The sequence below is a fragment of the Callorhinus ursinus genome, unplaced genomic scaffold (assembly GCF_003265705.2).
Source record: "Callorhinus ursinus isolate GAN/ISIS: 27379988/994484 unplaced genomic scaffold, GSC_fseal_2.0 scaffold36, whole genome shotgun sequence".
Classification (NCBI taxonomy): Eukaryota; Metazoa; Chordata; class Mammalia; order Carnivora; family Otariidae; genus Callorhinus; species Callorhinus ursinus.
In genome coordinates, this window is record NW_027397098.1 from 3,733,305 (window position 1) to 3,749,478 (window position 16,174).

The 16,174-nt window shown below is 44.6% G+C and overlaps 1 protein-coding gene across 12 annotated transcripts in view; it reads left to right on the forward strand.

Moving 5' to 3' along the window:
• BEND7 (BEN domain containing 7) overlaps window positions 1-16,174 on the forward strand; it is a 92,420-nt gene that overhangs the window by 13,764 nt on the left and 62,482 nt on the right. For all 12 annotated transcript variants that reach the window (XR_012374567.1, XM_073879905.1, XM_073879900.1 and 9 more), the window contains 2 exons: window positions 12,284-12,586; window positions 15,089-15,211. Coding sequence is in view for 11 of the 12 variants with exons in the window: in XM_073879905.1 (XP_073736006.1) it covers window positions 12,284-12,586; window positions 15,089-15,211 (426 nt within the window). In the remaining variant the exon portion in view is untranslated. The remainder of the gene's footprint in view (window positions 1-12,283; window positions 12,587-15,088; window positions 15,212-16,174) is intronic.

The window sequence follows — 16,174 nt, forward strand, 5'->3', positions numbered from 1 at the left end:
TGGCCGTGGGAGGGCAGGGAGAGAGAGAAGTCCCAGGTTTCTGGCTTGGATGGCTGGGTTGGTGCTCGCGGAGAGTCAGCATTAAATACAGTTTTGGACGTGGATTTAAGGTTGCTGTTGCAAGTGGGGCTGTCCAGTGGGCAATTGGGTGTGTGGGTCTGGAGCCCCGAAGGAGGATCAGGGCTGGAATCCTCACATACAGATGGTCACTGGAGCCAGAGAGAGGATCGAGGGTCCAGAAAGGGTGTGGGGAGTGAGAAGGTTGCCCAGGCAACATCCTGAAAACCTTCGACATTTAAGGCAGGGCTTTTCACACCAGTGGTTGTGACCTGTAAGTGGGTCATGAAATCAATTTAGCAGATTGTCACCCACATGAGCTAACAACAATAACAGTAATAATAACAACAAAGATAGAGTAGAATAGAAAATGTCAGAGTGCATTGCACGCAGGAAGGATAAATTCTTGAATCTTTTTTTAGTTATGTATGTAGTGTGCGTGTTTGTGTGCGTGTGTATGGAAGTATGTGAAGTCGTGAAAAATGTATTTCTTGCTATGAACTATGGTCAGAAAAGTTTGGAACCCACTGACTTAAGCCATGGTGGCCTTACCTCTGGAGATTTGTCATTAGTCTCACTCGGGAAAGACTACCACTCTCCAGGTGCTTTTGGACCCAGACTTTGCAGAGTTCCCTGAAATCCTTGGAAGAGAAAGGTGCTGTGAATAGGATCCATTTCTCATCATCAGTAACACTATTTACTTTGAAGATGAGACTATACAACAGCATGTATATTTAACTTGGAATATTTAAAAATTTTAAATGGCTGAAGAAATACAGTATGGCCAGTACTTAATCACGTTCATATTTAACTGATCCGCGATGTGGATGTGTAAATTGACGGCTCAGTGAGGGGAGATTTGCACGTCTGTATTAGCATTCTTTTAGAAGTTTTCTGTACAGGAAGGCAGAGGATCAGCATTTCAAATTCTATCGAAAAGGACTGTCTCTTTCCAGACAGTAAATTATGAACATTTTATCCCTTATTGAATGAAGGCAAGATTTTGGTTATGCTACTATAGGAATGTGGAAGCAGCTCTTAATCTACAGTCTTATTTAACCTATGTGTATTGCCACACTCAAAGACTTCTGCTGTGTTTCACAGAATCATGAACATAAATAAATTCTGATTGCATGTCTTCTAAGTATTAATATTTGGCTTCTGTAGAACTCACAGGATTCACATGAACCGTGCTGCCAATTTAAAAGGAAATATCTGAACCTTATTCTCCTTCGTTAGAAACTAAGTTGAAATCCATTGTTTCTACCATATGTTTGTTAACCTAACTGGGTGGTTAAGGTGCTAACTAGTTCAAACAGCACCCAGTGTGTGTCTGACAGCTTCCTGGATACCATGCGGCTGGATTATTTTGTGAATGGCCTCCTTCCTGCCAGTCAGCCAGTTCCTTGAGCACTTTAGTAGGGTAGCTCATGGACCTTGGCACCTGACCTACCCAGTTTAAAACTCTAATCTCAAAGTCTCTGTTATTTCCTGGGTAAAATGTATTCATCAACATTCAAACCTCTTAGCTTGTCATCAGGATTGAAAGTTGGCAGAGTTTGCCGGAGGGCCTGGTGGTACATAGTGCGAGCTCCATGAATCGTGGCTGTAACATTTTCCCCCCATATACTGCCAAATCACTTTTAAAAAGTACATGGGTTGGGGTGCCTGGCTGGCTCAGTTGGAAGAGCGTGTGACTCTTGATCTCAGGGTCGTGAGTTCGAGCCCCACCTTGGGTATAGAGATTACTTATGTACATACACACATACATAAACAAACTTGAAAACAAATGAAGAATACATGGCTTGTATGAGCTTCAAGGAAAAGTAATCTTAGGCCTGTACACCAAGAGTTGCAAAACAGACCGCACCCCAGCACCCTCTTTCCTTGACTTGCTAGCCACCTATTACTCGTTCTTGTCCAACTTCATCTTTCCTGGGTGACACCGTAAGCTTTCACATCCAAAGCTGCCACTATACCGAGCTTCAGCATATCATAGGGAGAAGATTATACATAATTCTCCTAGGTCATTTTTTTCTTACAAAGAAACAGTACATATTAATTTCAAAACCGTCTTTAAAGTTAAAATTGAGAAAGGTGAAAAGAAAGGTATCAAGTAAAAAGGAAAACATCCCGTCCCCGTCACACTCTCCAGTAACAACCACTGTTAACAGTAGAGTTGTTTTTGCAAGCGTTACAATGCAAGGAAAATGGGATCATGGTATATAATGTTTTGTAACTTTTTTGCTTAACCGAGTCTCCATTTATTCCACAAGAATTGAGTGGCTAGTTTGAGACAGGCAGTCGGCCCTGGTTTTAAAGTAATGAATGAAGTCACCGTGATAGCAACTCTCACGAGTTTACAGTTTGTCTTGTGCATACCTCCAAATGCCTATAAAAAGGGCTATTTCGTACTTTACAGGATATGTAAACATACACCATAATTTCATTACACCGACATGCCATGATTCACTTATGTAATGCTCCACTGATAAATGTTTGGATGGTTCCCAGAGTCTCACGAGTACATTGATGCCCTTGTGAATATTTGTATATATGTCATGGGTGCTCATTGTGATATTTCTATAGGATCAGTTCCTGGAAGTGGAATTGCTGACTTTCCCTCCAGAAAGGTTCCCTACCAACAGCATATGAGAGTGACTATAACCCTACACCTTCACCAAAAATGGGTTTTATGAATCTACAGTCTTTGCCAAATTAATAGACAAAGAATTTCACGTTATTTAATTTTCATTACATTAATAATTATGGAGATTAAGGGATTTAAACTCTTTCTCTTGTGAATTACTTGTTTATGTCCTTTGCCCAGTTTTCTATTTTTGGTCTTTGTCTTCCTCATTGATTTGCAAGACCTATCTCTGGTATTTGGGATTTTAACTCTTCGGCTCAATTATTCTTGAACATTGCTTAAAGTGATGGCTTCTGACCTACTCCGTTAATGATGGCTGGAATTACACAGCCAAGGAGCATTCAATTGGGCAGCCATGTTATGTTTATTATAAAATAAAAGTTCATTTTCCATCATACAAGAACATTTGAGGGAGAGATAAGCAGGCCCTCTCTTGGAATTGGTTGGGGAATTCCAGCTACTTTTTATATATCCTGGTCTCATGGAAAACCTTTGTTGACGTCCTGTCATTTGCAGGATGAAGTAAAAGCATCAAGGTCCTTCTGTTCATTTTACCCACTCAGTGCCGCAACTCCAGCGAAGCTAGCTTATTTACCAGTACCCATTTTGTTTTTCTCTGTGTTCAGTCTTTGCTCGTTTCCTCCTTTCTCTTCCCCCAGAAGGGCCCGTGGAAATGCTAGCCATCTTTGTTGACCAGCTCACATCTCACCATCTTCATGACACTGGCCATAGTCCTCCCAGTTTAAAATGGTCTCTTTCTCTCAATTCCTGAACACTTGTAATTCATGCAATGTCCAAGGCAATTCCCATATAATCTTTTGGTTTTGTCTGTTCGGTCATGGACACCAGATGTGTACTCCTAGAAAGTCGCTGGGGGCATTCAAAAGCCTGACTTAAAAAGCTGAGCCGTTGGCCTTCTGTAACTGTCCAGCCCTCCTCCCTCTGGCCAGTGCATTTTAAACTGCAGGCTTGTAACTGGTGCCCAGTGTTGTTCCACGGACTACAGGAACCTGTACATCTTGGTGGGTAGAGAGCAAAGTATAGTAATGGCATTTATTTTTTAAGGTAAAATATGAAGACATCAAATAAAATTATTCTTTTTTTTTAAAGATTTTATTTATTTATTTGACAGAGAGAGAGAGACAGTGAGAGAGGGAACACAAGCAGGGGGAGTGGCAGAGGGAGAAGCAGGCTTCCCGCGGAGCAGGGAGCCCGACGCGGGGCTCGATCCCAGGACCCCAGGATCATGACCTGAGCCGAAGGCAGACGCTTAACGACTGAGCCACCCAGGCGCCCCAAATAAAATTATTCCTTACTCCCCTTTTAGGACTTTGCCCCCAAACTTCATATAGGTGTTTATTCTCCTTTGTAGGTGTTCTTTGAGGGACACATTTGAGAAGCAGCGTGACAGCCCATTTTTTATAGCTGTCCAATTGGTTTATTTATTTTTTTTTGAAGTACAGTTGACATACAGCATTACAGTAGATTCAGGTGTGCAGCATCGCGAACAGACAATTCTCTACATTACACGGTGCTCACCGTGGTAGCTAGTCACCATCTGTCACCGTACAACGTGATTACAACATGATTGACTAGATTCCCTATGCTATACTTTTCATCCCCGTGACTTATTTTACAACTAGACATTTGTACCGCTTAATCCCCTTTACCTGTTTTGCTCATCCTCCTTCTACTCCTCTCCTCGGGCAACCCCCGGTTCTCCGTATTTAAGAGTATGTTTCAGTTTTGTTTGGGTGTCTTGTTTTTTAGATTCCACAGGTAAGTGAACACCTGTGACACCTATCTTTCTTCGTCTGATTTATTGCACTTAACATGATACCCCCTGGGTCCATCCATGTTGTGAATGGCAAGATCTCATTCTTTTTTTATAGCCGAGCAGTAATGGTGATGGCCCATTTTGAATTGCTAGTCCTTGCTTCATTTCCTGGTACGTCTTGGCTCTTCTGGCCCTTAATAGACACCTCAAGCTCTTTTTGCTTTGAAGGCCTGTTTTCCATCTAGGATCCATGGCATTCTTTCTCGGTACCCGTCCTGGCTTCATATGTTCAGCCTTAGGTAAAAAGAGCTCCAGCCTCCCACCCTGGCTTCCGGTGGCTTATCCTGGGTAAGCCTGCCATTCTTTAGAAGAGGGGCATCGTGTTTTTAAAACCGTTTGTACATTCACGTGTCTCCCCTGCTGGACTGCACACTCCTGACGGGGAGACACTGGAGCTTCTATCTCTTTTCTTTTCCTTTTTTTAGTCACATGGTATCTCATATTTAGTAGTAGTACAGTAAATATTTATTGAATGGATGAATGAACCTGATATTCTCTAAATAGATTGGAAAGGAACTTAGTTGCCCTTTAAATGAAAATGCCATGTATATACTGAGCTGCTTCATTATTTGCACTTCTAAGTTTCAGTTTAACAGGGTCCTCGCACATGTGCCAACACACACGCAGTTGGGTACTCCTTACCATAGTGTTTGATTCGAACAATTAAATGATTCTGTAGATGCTCTTTGCCTCCTTCCATCTCAGTGGCATGTAGACTCTGTTGTGTGGCGCCCACAGAGTTCCTGAATGCACTCCAGGGACTGGTCCAGGAATGTGGGTTCTGACATGCTCTCTTCAGCAGGCTTTACTCTGCTTTATTGGGGTTCCACTGAAGGTTGCATCAGAGAAAAGGGCTCACTTGGAAACCATTGCTCTACAAACTAATGCTTTCCAGACCATTTTTGCTGAGGTAGCATCCCAGCCTTGCCTGTCCCTTGTAAATGGCTCTCAGCCCTGAGGGTGGCCAGTTGGGGACCTTGATAGCATCTGCATGTCAGGATGGGCTTGGACTGAGGGTGTTGATCTCAGGCCCCCCCACAGCACGGAGGCTGCTTCCCATTCCTCTGCTCTGAGACCCGTTTGTTGAGATCTGTGCTGAAGAAAGCTGTAGCGTTGTCAGGAGGGACCCTGTCCCCTTTTCCTGTTCTCTCTCTCACTGTCATTTGACTGACTGTGGGTGAGTCTTTCCTACGGCATGGCTCTATGCTGCTTCTACTGGTGTTTGAGAAGAGATAGTCGGACCATTTAGTATCAGCCCGGGTCATCTTAGTATTTCTTACTGATGCTCTCAACTCTTTTCTCTTTTAACATGTCATTACCTGAAAAATGCAAAGAGTTTTAAAGCATTCTTTATTTTTTAAGTATATTCACTGTCGTGCAACCACCACCACTATCCGTTTCCAGAACTTTTTCGTCATCCCAAACCAAAAATCATTCTTGTCCCTCCTTCTGCACGTGTTCTCAGATGCGTCTCTGCTGTGTGGTTGGTGCGTATGAGCTGGAGGGGTCAGCTCTTGAAGACCATATGTTGCCCAGCCTCCTGCCTGGAGGCTACGGTTCGATCCATTTCTCCTTTGGCGATAAAGAACAACATCCTACCCATAACAACCCATAGTGTACTCGAAGACAAGTCACTTGGTAACCATTTATTTCTCAGTGAGACACCCAGCTCCTGGAGCCTGTCCTTCTCCCTTTAACCTTTCCTGTTGGCTTTTCGTGACCTCCTGAAGACTCTCAACAACCTCTTTAAAATAGTACAGAACTGGACATGATAGTATAACAAGAGTTGACCAACACCGAATCTGGTGGAAGTGTCCCTCGGTTCCTTAAGATTCTGTCAGTCCTCCAGTTGAGGCGTGTTGCTGCGGGTGGTGGCACCCCTGCAGTGGGCTTGATGTAGGGGGTGGGGGGAGCGAGGGCTTGCAGATGACTCACCTCTGACCAAGGTGACCGCTGCTCGCCCTAGGGGTCAGGAACCCAGGAGGAACGGGGTGACCCACTTTGCCAACTTGGAAACAGATGAGCTCATGGCTCTTTTCCTGTTGAGATGGGGGTTTTGCACTGTCTTCACACTAGATTGATGGGAAACCTGGCATCTCTGTATGAGGTGCCCTTCCGCCCCTGGAATTGTTAGTGAACCCCAGGGGCTTACTCAGTCCAGAGGGCCCGCGACTACTGGTAGTGGTAGCAACTACTAGCAGGTTGGCTCTGGAGTCAGCTCTATGTCCCAGCCATGAATGCGGCTGCATTCCCAGTCACCTGCTTATTATCAGAATTTTCTTTGTTAGGGCTCCTGGGTGACCCAGTCGTTAAGCGTCTGCCTTCAGCTCAGGTCCTGATCCCGGGGTCCTGGGATTGAACCCCGCATCGGGCTCCCTGCTCCGCGGGAAGCCTGCTTCTCCGTCTGCCACTCCCCCTGCTTGTGTTCCTGCTCTCGATGTGTCTCGCTCTGTTAAATAAATAAATAAATAATCTAAAAAAAAAAAAAAGAAAAGAATGTTCTTTGTTAGAACTAGGCTCATTATAACTTCACTCCACAGCAACCTTTTTTTTCTAATTCCCTGCCTGGTGTTAGTATCCGTCAGTCACCCAAGCTAGAAACCCTGGCATTCTCTTTCCCGGGTTCCCATCCTTCACCAGCCCCACCGTGCCCATGTCCAGCCCAGCCCCAGGTCTGTCTGATGAAGCTTCTTCAGGGTCTCTCTCCAGCCGCACCCCCCCCCCAGTCCTGGCACAGACTGTCAGGTCCTTCACTCGGCCTTCAGCAATGACACTGTAACTAGTTTTCTCTCCCCACACCATGTTCCCCATAGTTTTGCCAGAATTATATTTTCTACAGGAAAGACCTGATTATTTACTATCCTTCTACTGAAAGAGATAAGAATCTAAAATTACCCGGAGTAATAACCCAGTATCTCCAGTGTAAAATTATTCTTCCTTCGCCTGGCACGTATGGCCCTTAATGGGATGACCTCGCTCTACATTTCAACTTCATCACCCATCCTTCCCCTCAGAGAGCTTGCGCCCCTGGCACACAGAACTGCCATTGAGGAGGAAGGGGGAAGAGGTGCCCTGGGGCATCAATTCAGTCAAGAGTGAGCTTTCTCCTGGGGCCGGAAGTGTGATGTTTTGGGGAGCCACCATCCCCAGCCCCAGTGGGAGGTGAACAACTTTCATGCTGGGGCTTCAGGAAAGCAGGACTGTCAGGGAAGGTCTTTAGCTCTAACAGGAAGCAGAATCATCGGCAAATAGTAGGACAGTTTGCTCAGTGAAGTTCTGGGGCACACAGTCAACAGAGTTGGGGGCAGCAGGCCAGGAAAAATCAGGACCATTTTTCAGAACAACAATCAGTATAAAGCAATCTGGGTAAAAAATGTCAAGAGATTTGGAGAGGGGCTCTCTTTTAATTTGTACTGGATGAGACCCAGAAAGTGCTTGATAATGTTTGTTGAGCAATTTATTTCTGCTACTTTTTCACTCCACTCTATTAATATATTATTTGCTTATAACATTAATATTACATTTAATTCTCCTGGATTCATTCAGGTTTCAAAAAGCCATTTCTTTCATTCACTTAGGAAAGTTTTATGGAATACCTACCATACATCTACATTAGAACATTTGTAGGGCAAAGATATGATGAGTGTTCTTCACGAATCTTCATAGTAAGACATTTAGAGATAGACATAAGATGTTTACATATGATCTCTCCCTATATGTTTGTATGTTACCTACCATCTTTTTCTTTTATCATCCCAGACTGTGAGTAATCATGGTCTGTGTAGCATAGTCTTCTCTCCTGGGCCAAGTTAAGAGAGATCGTGTGTGATGACTTACTTCTGTGTTGCAAGACTTTGTATGTATTATTATGCATAACCATTGTATGTATAATAGTTATTATACACCTGTATATTGTTTATGTAAAAAAAAGTGATCTGGTAGAGTCTGGAGATTTAGCCAAAGTTAGATTTCATTCTGCAGTTTTTTTTTAGACCTTGTCCAGACTCTCAAAAGGATTTCAGTTAAGGTTGTTTTACCTCTTAGTAAGATTTCCTTTTGTCTTTCCTAAAAAGATTCAGCCTCTTGGAGTTGAGTGTAAGTAAAGACGTAGATAGATTTGGAAAGAAAGGAAGAAAGTGCAAACATTTCCATATAGAATCATGTTTGTGGAGCTTCCTCTTCCTGGCATTAAACATGGCAAAGACAATGATCCCAACTGGAAAGACAAGTAGAAGTCAACTAACGTTTCCCATCTCAATCTCTTATGCACTTTTCACCATTTCTTTTTAAGTCAAAGAACTTGTGTCCCCTCAATTAAAAAAAACAAAAGAACAAAAAACAATGGGCTCCTCTGGGAGGACAGATTAAGCCCACTTTCTCTGAGAAGGATACCTGTGACTTTCACTCTGTTAACTTCTTGTAACCAGCATCCCTCTGCAGCTGCGTCTGTGTGCCCCTGGCTCAGACCTTCAATGTATGACTCAGGAAGCTGAAGTCTGGGAGTTGGACATCAGCACAGTTGGGAAGGGAGTCCGGTGCAGGCCTGTCCACTGAACCACACCAGCACCTGCTGGCTGAGCCTCCGCCCACCCTCCGCCGCTCACCCTGCTTGCTGCGTTCGGCACCCACTCCATCCCAGTTTATGTCAGTTCACTCGGATGCTTCTGTCATCCCTGCTTTTGGTGTCCAGCTCTCATTTCTGATGCTCTGTCCCCTCTGCCCCCACTGGGCAAGGCCGCGTTTCCCCTCCCTCTGCCCAAGACCCCCGTCGCCTGCATGTGTAGCGGGGCTCCAGGACCTCTTCCCAGGTGGCATTTTCAGGGCTGCTCCCGGCTTCTCTGGCCAAAGCAGGGACAGTTCAGTTACCCTGACACCATTTGCCCACATCCATCTGGTTGTCAGCCTGTGTGTTCTGAGGAGCTTTCTGAGGTCAGCCTTCCTCAGCCTTGCCCATGGATTTCCCCTCATTGACTCCTACAGCTCTGACCTCTGCAGTTCTCTGTCTTCTGTCCTTTGAGATCCCTCACAGGCAGATAGACTGTGCACGGTCTCCTCAGTGAAGCCCGTCGGGGCTGCAGAGGCCCCAGCTGTCCTCCTTCCTCGGGCCCCATCGGGTCCTCATTTGTTGTAGTTTGGTGGGTTTTTGTTTTGACTTTGGAAGAAATGTTTCTAAACATTGCCGGGACGGCCCCCAACCAGAGGCTCCCTTTATACTCTCACCTCCTCTTCTGGACTCAGGTCGGATGCTGGTCCTCCACACAAACATAGAGAGCATGTGAAACTCAAGTGGCCTGTTCATTCTGGTAATTTTCAGAACTAAGAGACTCAGGTCGTGACAAAGCACATTTGCTTTTAGCAGGTTCCCGAATCCTGTGACTTTCTTTCTCTCCCCCTGAAAACAGCCCTTTATCGTAGAGCTCAATCTCCAGAGCAGACGGGGAGCCTCTGAAGAGAGAGCATCCCTTTAGCTGGAGGTGTCAGGGTCTGTGTGGAGAAGTGGGTTGGCACTGGCTGGAGAAGCAGGCTGAAGGCGGCCGAGCGGGCGCCCGGAGGAGGGGGCATGGCAGCCACCAGCCGTGCCCGCTGAGATCAGCGCGCTGCAGCCTCTGATGCGTGCACAGCTTCCTGCATGGAGAACATGGAGGATGAAAACCCCACAGGAAAGAAGCTTCTTGCCCAGACTGGGCTGTTCACCAGCCGGAAAAGTGTGTGTTTGGGTGCTGAAACTGACAGCACGTTTGCGTGCAGCTTGCCTTCGGGATCCCTCCCGGAGCGCTTCCAGACACAGCCCCTGCCGTAGACCTCCTGAGGAGGTTGTTGATTTTGCTGGCTCTGCATTTTTAAAATCGTGCTTAGTCATTCATTCTCATAAAATCTGGACTATCACTTACTGTTTCTGTGTTGTCATTTTCACAGGTGTTTGATGTAAAAATAGTTTCATTACGAATGAAAATATTTCTCCTCTCAGGCAGATACCAACACATAACAATATTGTAAAGTTGGAAATCTGTGTCATTTGTGTTCACCCGTGTGAGTTATTAAAGGCAGAACTAATATTTTTATTACCTTTTAAAAATTGGAGATACTTATTTCAAAGCAGTATGTAAATTTTCCTTATCTTCAGTAATATATCCATGTATTAATTAGCTAAATATCTAGCTGGGCAACACAAAATACCTGGATTCATTATACAGTTACCAGTTCTACAGAGAAATCTGGCTTTAAACGATGCTAAGTGCATTAAAACATCATTATATTAAATGTGCTGCATTTATCTGCAGGGGCTGTGCTTTTCCTGGTAGATACTTTCTGTAGGCCTTTTCTTTTTATCATAGTTTAAATTTCAAGCATTTAATGGCATGACTGCGTGAGTCTTTTATTTTAACACCCAGATTAGAGAGAAAACAATCCTGGCATAAGACTTTCACTTTTCACCCAGATTAGAGGGAAAAAAATCCACTTCTCTCAGTCTTTGGGAAGACACCTGCTGATGCACAGTGTAAAAAGTTAGGATGTTCAAAAATAGCTCCTAATAGCATCCTCTAATGTTATTATTTATGGAAAATATTTTATATCTGTATAATTTTAGAGTTTTCTTTAAGTGATATTTATTAAGTACTCCCAGTGCAGTACAGAGATACTTTAGTTCAAAAACAAAATCCCCTTAGGGAAAAGGAATCTTAAAGTCATTGTAAAGGTTCTGGAGATCTGTTGCACAACAATGCAAATATCATTAACTGCACTGTGCACTTAAAAATGATTAAGATGGTGAGGTGCCTAGTGGCTCAGTTGGTTAAGCGTCTAACTCTTGGTTTTGGTTCAGGTCATGAGATCAAGCCCCTCATCGCGCTCCCCGCTCAGTGGGGAGTCTGCTTGAAGATTCTCTCCCTCTGCCCCTCCCCCCACTTGCTCAGGTGTGTGTGTGCACGCACTCTCTCAAATAAACCTTTTTAAAAAAATGATTAAGATGGTAAATTTTATGTTATGTGTTTTTTAACCATAATTGAAAAAAAAAAAAAAAAGAAGGCACGTAGTTACAAGGTGGAGATGGCAGTGGCTTTGGTCTGGGCAGTTCCAGGGATGCGTAGTTGCAGGGACATCTCCCCCGTGAGTCAAGGCTGGAGAAAGACAAAGCCCTCTCCTCCACTGCCTTGGATGTCTCTCTGCTCCTACACTGTCATTTCTGAAGTTGATGCCTCCACCAACAGTGTCGTGCTAAGGTGCTTCCTGTACCAACAGCCCATCCTCAGAAAGCTCTACATCCCAGCCTGTGCCACATATTCTTCCTGGTACTTGGACCTGCCGGCCAGGTTGGTAAGCAGGCCGGCTGGCCTCCACGTCCATCCCAAGTGAACGTCTGCGGCAGATCCAAGCCCAGGCTTTCAGCCCTGTAGTCCCATCATGGGGGGTCTTTTGCCTCAGCTCCTTTTCTTATGACACCCTCACTCAGATGGAATTTAAGGTGTGTTCTTCACACCTTAAGAGATGAAACCCGCTCAGAAAAGTTCTTTTATCCTAAGAGAATTTAGCCAGAAAGTTAAAATGAGATGCACCAGGAATATGATGGGTTTCTTCAGACCATAGCCAGTTTTCTTGCCTTTAATTTTTATAGATTACTTAAGTTTCTGCATGTGGACTCAGGAATCTTACCCATTTCCAAGGAAGGGGTGTGTTTTCTGGCGGTGGATTATTTTTTCTTCTGCTCATGCACAGTGATCTCTTTGGCCCGTTTCCGTTAGGAGATGAAAGCATGGAAATTAAAAAACAAATCACAGGAATGAGAAGATTACTGAATGACAGCACTGGGAGGATCTATCAGCGTGTGGGCAAAGAAGGAGAAAAATTAAAAGAAGAACCCCAGGATTTGGATTCAGTCTGGCCTCCGCGTTTGAACTCCTCTGCTGAGGCCCCACAGAGCCTCCACCCTTCTTCACGTGGTGCGTGGAATGAGTTACCACCGCCCAGCGGGCAGTTCTCAGGGCAGTATGGCACCCGCTCTAGAACCTTCCAGAGTCAGCCCCACAGCACTGGGAGCTCCAACGGTATGGTCATGATGAGACATTGAGAATGCTCGTGGGGGTGGTGGGGGGCGGTGTCCAAATGTGTTTTACTTCTAAGTGTTCACCATGGTTTTGAGTTCAAACCCAAACACTAAACCCTCCCCTAGTCCCCTGCCTTGGCTGAGTAACACAAAGAGTATAAAAACCAGAATTGAGAAGCAAGACTAAGGCTCTATATTAGAAATAACGATTTCTTAGTAGAGATTTTAGCCCTTTAGAAAGTGAAAGCTATCATTTGCCAACACACCGATACTTTTGTCACAAGAGACTGAACATTAGGGCAGAAGGAGCTCCCCTTTGTCATCAAAGGGAGCTTCTGGTCATATGTGTATCATTAATACATCCTCTTGCTTCCTTTTTTGCTTTTCTTCATGATCACAAGGGTTGTGGTGAATGGGGGGCGGGGTGGGGGGGACACATATCCCAGAATCCTAGTGACACCTTTGCTTTTATGGCACATTCCAGTAACTGCAGCAGATGATCCTTGTGGTAGGGCTTGCTTCATTAGGGCTGAAAATTATCCCTTTAGAGTAAAGTTTCCTTAATTTAAATTCCTAACTGTTCAGAAAAAAAAATTAAAAGGCAATTTTTTTTTCAAAACTTAAAAAAATTGGATAATTTTTTTCTGGACATGTTAACTTACCTATCTAGTAACCTTGGATGTTAGTTGTCCCATAAATTATATATGGGTGTGCAGATCTTTAGTTTTCAGAAAGAGAACAAGAAAAAGCAAGACTGCATTTTCAGTTTCCTTGAAAAGTTAAGGATTTTCTTTTTCCATCCATTCCTTCAAGAAGAAGAGAACTGTTTTGATTTTTTTTAAAACACAATTTGCAGTAACCAGTTCAGAAGCATGAAAAGCCATCCCGAGACACTGCTGATGAGACAGGAGGGACCCCAAGAGACGTATGGGAGTCTTCTCTTTCTCTCAATATTGCATAAGCCAGATCACATTCATGTGCTGGCATGCTTCCAGGTTAGGGGGACTTGGCTCTTTAAAGACTCCTCCATAAAAATGAGAAGTCAGTTCTCCTTAAAATTAGAAAATGATTTATAACCAGTTGGAAAGGGTTGGTTTTGTCCTCTAAATACGACAAAGACAGTACTTAGAATAGTGACGAGGAATATTCTTTAAGGCCCTCCTAATTCGACTACCATGGAAGAAACGGCAAGAGAATTAGGACACCCCCAGGTGTGTATGAAGTTAGTTCACCCCACATCAATAAGTTTTGGGTGAAGAGCATTCTGTTTTCCAGTATGCAACAAGGATGGTGGATTTACTTGGGGAAATGTTATTAACGTTCAAAGTTACAAACATAAATTCCCCCATATTGGTTTGGAAACAGATTTTTTGTGATTATTGTTTGCTTATTTTCAGTAGAAATTCATCATATACAACTGTGACTACTTTGAATTTCATTGAAATTATTTGCAGTTTTAAAAGTTGTAACATCTCAGTTTGCTGCAACTTTGAGTGTAAATAATTACGCCACTCCAAGCATTAAGTTGTCCGTACGTATTTTATGATTCTGCCGTGGTGAAATTTTTTATAGTATCCACAAACAATGCATACTGTGGAATTAAAATTACACTTAATGTATAACAAAAGATGCAGTTGGATCCATGCCTTCGAACTTTCCCCTTGTGCCTGGGGACAACCTAAGTGACAGCATATTCCAGTTCCCAGTGTCGGGTTGGAGGGAACGCTGCAGGAAGAGGGATTTTCCAAATGTTCTACTGTATCCCGAGGACAAGGGGACAACCTATGTTTACTGTAATAGGATGGTTTCACTAAGGAAAAGATACTAAATTGAAACAGATAAGGAGGCTAAAGCGAGGGAAATGTAAGACATAGGGAGGGAGAAAAGAGGTGTGAGGGTCTCCTTGACTGAGGTGGAGAAAAGCCAGCACACCGAATATAGCCTCCCATGTACTCTGCCCCCACCGGGCTCTTCCCCGCCCCAGACATCCCACCCCCAGAGTGTTCTAAAAGTTTTAATGTCTTGACAGTTCTTAATTTGGGGAAATACTAGAAAAACTATTTTTTTTTAATAGTTAGACACATTTGATTTTTAACATGAGATTTTAGAACATGCGGCCACCGGGTTTTTCTGGAAGGCCGTTCTCAGAGTTCGTGTTTTTCTGCAACAGAGTGTGTGTTGCTAGTGAATTTTTATGGTGCTGTCACCTGAGATGCACTGGTGTGACACTAGGGAGGCCTGCTGTGACCGCGAGTGCGGGCACACGTCCGTGCGGCCTCCAGCGCCCCGCGAGACACACGCACCTTACGGCGCAGAAGCCTGGATAATTAGATCAAGTCGGCCCCCGACATTCAGGTGGTAACAGGTATCGGGTACATTTTCCTTAGGCACTGTGTCATAATAACCGCACGTGCTGTCAAGATACCTTCCTGTTCCCCCCCCACCCCCTTTATAATTTTGTTGCTGACGTTTGGAGTGTGCCATTCTTTTCTTTGATGCTTAGGAGAAATTCCCGCCGTGAATTCGTCCGTTGGATCCAACTGCTGTACTTGCAACTGCCAGTCAACGTTGCAAGCCATCCTCCAAGAACTCAGGACCATGCGGAAATTAATGCAAATTCAAGCAGGTAGTGACACCAGGCCCCTGACTTTTAATGCCTTTGGCCTCTTCAGTTGGGACGTTTATTGTGCTCTTAGTATTTGGTTCTTCTCACCTTGCTGTCTCGCTGTGCATTTTCAATACGTTTTTCCTTCAGCAAATCTAACAGGTTTCTCATTGCTGATACTACTACCCATACACTCGCGTGCGCATGCTCCACAAAGTTCACCCCCTCATCTCCGAGTCCTTGACGCGTGTCAGTTAACTGAATTTTGGAACAGTCATACGGGAAGGTGGGCATTGTTCTTCAGCTCACTTTCCCAATGTGAGTGGACAGGGAAGGTCACTTCAGGACAGAAGTGTGGCTGACTCCTCTTACCTCCCGAGGTGCTCCGTTTGGGGGCTGCGTGCACGTCAACAACCCCTACTCCCGTCCCTGCCCCTTGTGGGGCACAGCGTGACAGTAGGGAAGCCGCGCATTGTCGTACAGGTGCTGCAGGGCCGTCTCGGGAGCATGGGCTGTCCTGGCGAAGACTTTCAAGAGCGTAAGCACATGAGGTGCTGCCTCTTAGGCCCTGTTTGCGTCTTGTCTCCCTGATAGTCAGCATATAGAAGCCCGAAGACACCGCGTGTCTTGTCTTCCTTAGTTACATGACGCCTCTTTTGTTCTCACTCGTGTTAGTCAAATGGAAGGGTGGAAGAGCGGTGAGTCTGCAGGTTGGTGTCAGAGTCCCTGTTCTCCTCATGAGGCTGTGTGACTTCTCTGCGCTCAGATTTCTCATCTGGAGCTGGAGCATTAAGATCTAACTCACAGGATGGTTTTCAAAACAGAATGAGTTAGTCAGTGTAAATGAACTCTGTAAAGCATGATATAGGCAGAAACTATTTCCTTAGTGTTGTTCTAAAGACCAGGAGCAGGTTCATAGAAGTCTGGGTCACCACCACAGCGGGTGTGGTGTCTAATCTCAACTCAGAAATGCAATTTTTTGGT